The sequence below is a fragment of the Zeugodacus cucurbitae genome, chromosome 2 (genome assembly GCF_028554725.1).
Source record: "Zeugodacus cucurbitae isolate PBARC_wt_2022May chromosome 2, idZeuCucr1.2, whole genome shotgun sequence".
Taxonomy (NCBI): Eukaryota; Metazoa; Arthropoda; class Insecta; order Diptera; family Tephritidae; genus Zeugodacus; species Zeugodacus cucurbitae.
The window spans coordinates 44,365,317-44,375,301 of record NC_071667.1 but is presented as its reverse complement, the minus strand read 5'-3'; the positions used below and the strand labels follow the sequence as shown (position 1 = coordinate 44,375,301).

At 33.8% G+C, this 9,985-nt stretch overlaps 1 protein-coding gene across 1 annotated transcript; it reads right to left on the bottom strand.

Annotated features, from left to right (window-relative positions):
• Positions 1-1,318: 1,318 nt before the first annotated feature.
• On the bottom strand, positions 1,319-4,387 carry LOC128919845 (uncharacterized). Its single transcript, XM_054225310.1, has 2 exons — positions 3,944-4,387; positions 1,319-2,886 (listed from the first exon to the last, which is right to left on the bottom strand). The coding sequence occupies exons 1-2, from the start codon at positions 4,234-4,236 to the stop codon at positions 2,148-2,150; spliced, it is 1,032 nt and encodes a 343-aa protein (XP_054081285.1). The 5' UTR covers positions 4,237-4,387; the 3' UTR covers positions 1,319-2,147.
• Positions 4,388-9,985: the final 5,598 nt, after the last annotated feature.

The window sequence follows — 9,985 nt, the reverse complement described above, 5'->3', positions numbered from 1 at the left end:
GGACGGGAATAATGAGCGACTTATAGAGTTTGATTTTGGTTCGTCTACTTTTCAATTGCCTACTCAGTCCAAAGTAGCACCTGTTGACAAGAGTGATTCTGCGTTGGATTTCAAGGCTGACATTGTTGGTGTTGTTAATGCTGGTTCCCAGATAAACGAAATTATCTACAACTTCAAAGTTATGACTGTCAACAGTGACATGGGAGCCAAGACGCAAGTGCGCTGACTGTTTGTTTGATGACAGGAGATATTTCGTCTTGTCCTCATTCACCACCAGACCCATACGCTTCGCTTCTTTATCTAGTATAATATAAAAATTAATTGCTATTCGTTTGTGCCGCAAAAAAACGAAAACGGCCAAACCAATCTGGCTAATTTTAGTCTTGAAATATTCGTGGAAGGCCATAAAAAGATTAGACAGTGAGTAAATATGGAAAAATTGCGAGGAAGATAATAATAAGAGAATTTTATTCGAGTTGTGAAGAAAAATATAAAAAGAGAAAACAAAAAAATAGTATTTTGAAGGTTGTCATTGTTGCTTTGTTAAAATATTTTTGTTATTGTTCAATTATATAGGATTGTGTCGATAGCCCAAAACAATTTGTAACAAATAAGGAAAGGCTAAGTTCGGGTCCAACCGAACATTTTATACTCTCGCAATTTATTGATGTAATTTTATTAAGATAACACACAATTTGACCTATATATTCGGCATAAAGTCCAATAGAAAATCATCATATATGGTATATGGGGGCTGATGTAATTCCTAAACCGATTTCACTCATTTTTCCCACCAAGCTTATAGAGTAGAGTAGTAGAGTAGTAGAGACTATATGCTCACTTAATTTTGCTAAGATATCTCACATATTAACCCATAAATGCGGAATTAAGCCCACACATTTTTAGGTATATGGGAGCAAGGGGAAGTTCTGATCCGATTATAATAATTTTTGGAACAGAGACACACAATTAGGAGAAAATAATTTCCTCTGAATTAAATTAAAGTATCTGAAAAATTACCTTCAGGCACTGAGTTCTTCATGTAGATATCCGGGGCCTTGAAAAGTTATACCCCGATTTCGAAAAATTTTCCATAAGTGAAGCCACAGATGATATTCAGTATTTGTGTAAAGTTTTATTCCGCTATTTTCATCGGTTCCTTATGTATGTATATATTATAAAGTGAACGAATCAGATGGAATTCAGAATGGAGTTATATGGGAAGATGGTGTGCTTGTGAACCGATTTCGCCTATTTTTCATCCGTGTTGTAAGGGTGTCAAGAAAATATTATATACTTATTCGTTTCTTTTAGCCACTTCTTTATACAGTCCAAAAATGAAAGAAATCGGATAATAACCACGCCCACCTCCCATCAAAGATTTGGCTGAAAATTACTAAAAGTGCTTTAACTCACTAACGAAAAACGTCAGAAACACTAAATTTTACAGAAGAAATAGCAGAAAGAAGCTGCACTCAGATCTTTTTACAAAATGGAAAATGGGCGTGGCATCTCCCACTTATGGGTCAAAAACCATATCTCAGGTATTACTCGACAGATTTCAATGAAATTCGGTATATAATATTTTCTTTGCACCCTGATGACACGTGTGGAAAATGGATGAAATCGGTTCACATCCACGACATCTTCCCATATAACAAAATTTTGAATTCCATCTGATTCCTTCATTTTATCTATACTAATTATATGATGAAAATGAATGACCTCAATGTAATTGAACATTTGTGGGACGAATTAGGACGCAGGATGCAGAACAGGATGTGCACATCGAAGGAACAGTTGAAGAATGCTTTACAAGAGGAGTGGAACAAGATTAGTCCGAATATGTGCAAAAATCTGGTTGAATGAATGCCGAGAAGACTACAAGCAGTAGAAAATCGAAAAGGTGGAGCCACAAAATACTAAAAATTATTTTTTTTGTGTGTAAACTTTTAAATACTTATGTCTTTTACGTCTTGCCCGACTTTCAATGTGAGGCGAAAAAGTGGCCTTAGTACAGTTTTTGTTACATGCGTTAAGTTTTATGTTTCTTTGAATATATAATTTTGTTGTTTTTTAACAGTAAGACTTTTTTTTAATAAAATAGAAAAAGATCGAGTTGAATATCTTTTTTCATTACAATTTTATTATAAGTAGAAATTTTGTTTTGCGCTTGCCCGATTTTCAATGTGAGTGACTGTACATTTTACAAGGAGTTCAGTGAAAAAAGGATCCGTTTCAATGGGTTTCCATAATATTCTGAACCTTGCACTTAATAACCCAAAGGCGCATTCAATGCACTTTCTAGCTCTTGAAAGCCGGGCATTAAAATATTCATGGTCTTCCGTTATCTCCTTTCGGCTATACGGCCTTAACAAACATTCTAAAAGGGGATAAGCCTCATCCCCAAGAAATACATATGGCACAATTTCTTCACTGTTTGGCAGACATGTATTTCCTGGTACAGGTAGTTCTCCACTTTTTAAAAGATTAAAGATTTTGGAAGAGCTAAAAGTGCCACCATCACTTTGCTTTCCGTATCCACCAACTTCAACCGAAATAAATTTGCAGTTGGCATCGGCAATACCTTGCAATACAATAGAAAAAAAGTGTTTATAATTATAATACATGGAGCCAGTATTTCCTGGACACTTGATTCGTATGTGCTTCCCGTCGATAGCACCAATACAATTTGGGAAGTTCCATAGCTTCCAGTATTGCTCTGCAATTTCTTGAAAACATTGTTCGTTTGGCTGCGGCATATGTATAGTAAACATATTATCCCATAGAACTTGTGTTGTCTCCTTAACAATAGCTCCTACTGTTGATTTGCCTAGCCGAAACGAAAAAGATAGTGAGGCAAATGATGCTCCAGTTGCCAGAAATCTAAATAAGAAAGTTAAAACAAAAATTGTTATTTAAATTTATATTATATTATTTGTATAAATGTTTGTATATTATTGTTTAAATTCATGTATGCATATAATTTTTATCATATTTTTATTATATGGTTTTATTTGATCTTGCAGAGGAAGACTTAAAAAAAAATGGAAGTATTTACGCGATCAATTTCGATGTGAAGTACGCAAAATTCCAACTCCAAAATCGGGGGATGCCGCATCACAAATTACTTCGAGTTGGCCTTATTTCAATTCTCTACTGTTTTTAAAGGACCAAATGATATTCAGAAATTTAAGTGGTAATTTAAAAGCGTCAAGTGTAAAAGCTACCCAAGAAGAGGTTGTATATGAAGAAGAAATTGAAGATATTCTCAACACTTCACAAGTCGAAGAAACAAGAGATCTGCGCGACAATGACGAGTTCAGCTGTGAAGTTCCATCGAAAAAAAAAATACCTCTAACAGCACTGCCCAATTGTTGGAAATGGAAAAAAGAAAATTGGCACTGCTGGAAAATAAAAAAATGGAAAAAAAGACTGTATTGGATGAAGATGAAGCATTTTTCGTAACTCTTTTGCCGCATATTCGGAAGTTGGACCCAGAGAATAAATTTCTGTGTCGAATGGAAATGCAAAATGTACTTTATAAATACGTGTATGCAAAAGTTAAAGATATGCCCACACTGTCCAATAAAACTTCAAGATACGCGCCTTTGTCTTCACCAACCAGCGTTTCTTCTGAAAGCTACCAGATAAATTCTTTAGACCTTAGAACAACTCCTTGTTTTCAACCGATCTTATTTACCACAGTTGAAGGTACAAATATACCATCAACTTCATCATCATTGGTTCCAGACCAAAATACAATGGAAACTGTACTTTATTCATCTTTAAATTCCTCTTAATTAATTTATATTATTTATTTTTAATGTTTTTTTTTAATTTTTCTTTTTATTTATAAAAAAATGTATTCATGAATTTAATACGATCTAAAATGAATTTAATACAATAAATACAAATATATAAAACATAAAAAATTTCTTACCTGAGAGTTACTATCAAGCGTTCACATGGACATATTGGTACTTTAATAAAATTACTCCACTTCTTTTTTAATTTATCACCAATCTTTTCGAGAATATAGTCGAAAGTTTCAATACTCATTCGAGTATATTCTTTAAACTTGGCAGGATATTTTCTTAAATCACTATATAAGTGATGAAATTCTCCAAATTCACTTCGTTTATCATTTATTGGATGTTTTCCAAATGATTTTTTGTTGATAAAATACTTTAAAACAGCAGCCGAAGCTAAATACTCATCATCTGACGAATCCATATCTTTTCACTTCAATTTCACAAACACGAATGAACAACAAACCCAAATGCATACAAACATACATAAAACACAAATAATAGATAAAATATCAGCGCTGATTCTCGCATCCACTATGCACACTGAAACTTGTTTCTCGCATGAACAAGTTCTTGCAATAAGCGTCAGTCGGCTCGGCTCGGCAACAAGCGGCCACTTTGCACGCACCCTTATTGAAGTAAAGTACAAAGCAAAAAAGTGTGCATATATAAATGACCGCAGAACAAGTGAAATAACGCTAAACAGCACAATCAAATGCTCGCATAAATTGCCGCATGTATGCATGTATGTAGATATGTAAATACAGTGTCAACTATATTTACTCTGTTTTACAGTTACTTATTTTTCAGCAACGCACCGTTGCTTGAATTGCTTTTCTTATTGTCTTTGTACTTTTTTCTAACAAAACACATCTATCTTCTTCTTCTATATAAATAAAAATGGATCTTCGAAATGTATGTACGCCCATAACTTTCGAACGAGTGCACAAATAATTCTTTATTGTTAGGACAAGGTTTGTATGTTGGAAAATTATAAAAAATTAAATAGTGAAGTATTAAAAAACGCATTTAAGAAAAATTAATTAAAAATGAACCGCAAAATGTGTTGCTAAGCGCATATCTCGAGAACAGCTGAACCGATTTCGCTAATTCTTTTTTTGCAATATTCCTTGAAGTATAAGGTCCTGAAAAAGTCTAAAATCCTTTTTTAAATTCTCATACAAACAATTTCTAATCTATAGATATAAAAATGAATTGCTGTTCGTTAGTCTCGCAAAAAGTCGAGAACGGCCAAACCGATCTGGCTAATTGAAGTCTTGAAATATTCGGGGAAGGGCAGGAAAGGTTTAGAAATTAAGTAAATATGGAAAAATTACGAGGAAGATAATACAAAGAGCATTTTATTTGAATTGACAACAAAAATATGAAAAAAGAAAACAAAAAATAATAACATTTTGAAGGTTGTCATTGTTGCTTTTTTGAAATATTTTTGTCAGTGTTTAACTGTTTAAGGTTGTGTCGATAGCCCTAAACAATTTGTAACAAATAAGGAAAGGCTAAGTGCAACCGAACATTAATTTTTTTAAGAAAACACACAATTTGACCCATATATTCGGCATAAAGTCCAATATAAAATCATCATATAAAGTATATGAGGGCTGATGTAATTCCTGAACCAACTTCTCTCATTTTCACCGCTAATGTTAACGGGAATAGGGGCAACTTGGCAACTGTTAGTAGGCAAACCAACGTCACATTCGGCCTTGAAATTATTCCTAAATTGCAAATCGAAGAAATACCAGTCTGCAAAATCGTCAAAAGTAGCGCTATAGCGAAGATTTTCCAGATAGTCATGAAGTCGCTGGAGGCACTGCGAAGGACTTCAAAAGATTTACGCGACAACCAAAACTTTTTTGGTGGAGCCATGATTCTGTTGGCAGGTGATTTACGCCAGACTCTTCCAATTATTCCTGGATAATCGCATGATTAAAATCATCTACTTTATGGCGACACATAAAGATTCGCCAATAAACAACTAACATACCACTAATTTTGCAACAATATCAAATTGAGATTGTAGAAGCAGTTGGAAATGGTAGGGTCCCAGTTGACACCTCAATGGATTAATAACATTTCCAACATATTTCTGTCACTTCATTGACTCAAAGAAGAAGCTTATTCATCGTGTTTTTCCTGACATGAAACCACAATATGATAACCATAAATGACTGCTTGAATGACCTATATTGGTGGTAAAAAAACAAGAATATCTTCGATCTTAATGCGACAATTTAGAATTTCAGGAGAGTTGACACAGCTACAAACCAGGATGACGTATTCAATTATCTCACAGACTATTTAAAATTGCTGGATTATCCCCACTCACTTGCAATTAAAAGTAGTATGAGTTGTTATCATGCTGCTTAACATAAATCAACCTCGACTTTGAAGAAGGTATAACGTTTTCGTCTTTATGCGTAAGAATTTTTATCTGCATTGAAAAATTTACAAATTTAATGTATACCTTAGCCACAAAAACGAAAAATTAAACCCGTTTTCCGTTGTCACGACATAGCATGAAACCGGCTTGACCGATTTGGCTGATTCTTTTTTGTGTGTATTCCAGAGGGTTTGAGGATGTTTCTTACGGAGAGAAAAAAATGCCTGAAAATTTACCACCAAATTTACGCTAAGGCGGTACGAAGTTCGCCGGGTCTGCTAGTAAGATATACATAACTAACCAATGAAGATAGCGAAATAAAACTTTACACAAATGCTGTATATCGTCCCCTCAATATAACAATAGCGTATAATTTTTTCGGGGTTTTGAGAAAATCGAGTTTAAAGTTTTTGTCAAATCAGAAAACATGAACAAAAAACATGAACATGAAATTATACACAATTTTTCCAATGACATTTTGAACCACTTTGTGGAAGTAGAATTTGACGAAATTTTGACCAGACATAGAATCAATGATGGAGATTCTAAATATGCAATAAAAAAATAATGGTATATGAGCACATACGCTATTGTTATATTGAGGGGACGATATGACCCGTGGCATCACTTGTGAAAAAATTGTTGAAATCGGACTATAACTTTTAAATGCCCCGGATATCGAATATGAAGAATTCAGTGCCTTAAGGTAATTTTTCACCGAAAATATAGGTAAGTCTCTCAGATATCTCAATTTAATTCAGAGGAAATCGTTAAAATCGGGTCATAACTTCCCCTAGCTCTCATATACCTAATTATAGGATTTTCAAAAATACGATGGGCTAATAGCTTGGCTAGAATTGGTTAATATGTGAAATATCTTAGCCAAATTAAGTGAGTATATACTCTCAGATATAATGTATGTTGGTGATGAAAATGAGTGCAATCGGTTCAGGAATTACATCAGCCTATATACTATATATGATGATTTTCGTTATTCTATTTGACTTTTTCCGAATAATTAATATATAAATTGTGTGTTATCTTAATAAAAATATATCAATAAATTGCGAGAGTATAAAATGTTCGGTTACACCCGAACTTCGCCTTTCTTTACTTGTTTTCTTATTCCCAAAGAGATGTACGCACATGCACACATACATATATATATTCCTCACAATTCCTTCTAACGATTCTTTGCAAATCAAAAATTCGCGCAAGTGACACGAACATCATCCAATCGTATGCGCAAGCGCTTCCTGCGCCCCCGACCCCTCCTTGCGAACGACCATCCCATTTGCTTCTTTCAACTGTACTCGCGTAAAAGCAAAAGTGTCGGCAAGCGTATGTGTATTTATGAATGTGTGAGTGACTATGATTTGCGTTCATAGCAAAAATCTTTTATTGAATTGTTTCAGATATGCAAATATTTTAAAAAAATATTTTAATTATTTAAATAAAGAAAATATCCCTTGAAATGATTATATGAACTTAATTCTGCAAAAACTTTTTTTAAAAAAAGGTTATTAAAAAGTTTTATCAGGATCCAAACGTAAATGCCCGGAATCGCCTTTGATTAACTCCTTCGCGCTTACCACCTGCGCCATGTCGAAGGTGGGAAAGTGCGAACCTTAGCTAGTGTTTTATTCTGATAATTTGTTTCTGTTTGTGGCATTGTTTCCTGAATGCCTACTTCATCTTTGTTGAGCCTACACAATCTACTCCAACAAATAAACAATCCAACGGTGAGAAAGATGAGTCATCGAAGCGCTCAGCCGATCAGCAGAAGGGATCAATAGAAGCAGAACAAAACAGCAAATGAGCGGACACCAAAAGGAAAAACAATGTAATGTGAGCATGTACCAAAAAGAAAAACACCATCTGTACAGATTAGTATTGACCGCTACGTCAATATTAAAAGGAAATAAAAACTTTAAAGTCTTGTCAATTCCAAAAAATTCCAACCTGGAACTTTAAATGGCAACAGATTTGCCATATTAAGCAATGGATCGAACGACGATGCGAAGGGTACCACCACAGTCGTGAATGCCAAGCCGCCGCCAATGTATTTTCGAGAGCGTAGCTCAAATGTACTTGTTGCAAAACTAAGTGAAATTGTAAGTACTAACAATTTTCATATAGTGCCTTTGAAAAAGGCAATATAGATGAAACTAAAATACAGTCCTACACTGAGAAAGGTTTTATGGATATAGTGAAATTTTTGTCAAATAAGAATAAAAACTATTATTCTTATCAACTGAAGAGCTCGCAAGGCCAGTTGTTGTTGTAAAAGACATAAAGTCTTCGGTAGAATCTAATGATGTCAAAGAAGCCCTTGAAGAATGCGGTTTTGGAATTAAAAATGTGGTAAATATCTTCAATAGAAATAAGGTACCACAACAATGTTCAAAATCGAATTGCTGCCAAACTATAATCCAATTAAAAGGAATGAAACCCATCCAATATACAACTTAAAATACTTGTTACATCGTATTATAATTACCGTTGAAGAACCTCATAAAAGAAATGGTCCGGTACAAAGCACCAACTGCCATGAGTATGGGCATACCAAGTCTTATTGCACTCTACGCAGTGTTTGTGTGGAATGTGGTGATTTACACTCTACTTCAAAATGTACTCTTTAAAAAAGAGGATACATATAAAAAATGCAGTAATTGTGGAGGAAATCATACTGCTAACTACAGTGCAGGGATAAAGGAATGTCCAACTTATTCCAGTGTAAGAGCGCCTCAAAATTTGCGTTTTTTATAACATTTTGCATTATTATCAGATCAGACAAAATACTAATTTTTGGGCATTTAAATTAAAATACCCAACATTTATTATGGTTAAAAATTATTATACACTGAATGTTTAATATAAAATAACTTATTTCAATTTCATTTAGCGATAAAATGGTATATTAAAATAGCCGGTTTTCGAAGTTTCAGTAATAAATAAGTTCAATTATTAAGTGTCAACTGAAAATAAATCAATTTCTTTTACAATTTTCCATGAAAAATTAGTTTCTCGATGCTGCAATTTACAAAAATATTCTTAAACTACTTTTAAATTACGCGTTTTCATTTATATTTATTGTTTTAAGTTCTTATTAGTAATCTTGCAAGGCGGTTAAAAATGTCTCCGTCGCATTATTTTTTGGCAACATTTCAATTTGACCTTTCCAGTTTCCCAATTGCGAAACGTCAAAACCTCCTCATCTCGACAAACTGTCAAAGTTTAGGTGGTTTTGTCGTTTAATATTGCGCTCTCATTTCCAGTGATATGAGAGTTGTACATCTCTTTATCTCTGCTACAGAGGCTGCCCTGGATATAAGACTTGAAATCAAAATTATCACTGAGAATTCAAGCTCGTCGTAACCAAATGATGAATATCCCTCGTAGCGAAAATATCAATGGTACGATTTTGCAAATTTCGAAAGCAACCCTCTCACGGTCCCAAGGAACATGTGTTCAAATTTTCATTTAGATATCTAAATTTTTACTCAAGTTATCGCTTGCACGGACAGACGGACGGACAGACATGCGGATTTCAACTCCACTCGTCCTGATCATTTATATATATATAACCCCATATAACCCCAACTCTTATATTTCTTGGTGACACAAACAATCGTTATGTGAACAAAACTATAATACTCTCTTAGCAATTTTTGTTGCGAGAGTATCGACCTAATAATGAAAATAGGAATATTTATCAACGAAAATGGTTTTTCGAAGTTTTAATTCGAACGCATATTTGCGCTCTTGCTTA

Excerpts from the sequence above, each read along its gene's own strand:
- LOC128919845 (XM_054225310.1), bottom strand. The coding sequence starts at position 4,236 with ATGGATTCGTCAGATGATGAGTATTTAGCTTCGGCTGCTGTTTTAAAG. Across the intron at positions 2,887-3,943 it reads CGCTTGATAGTAACTCTCAG|ATTTCTGGCAACTGGAGCAT; the intron begins GTAAGAAATTTT and ends TTTCTTATTTAG.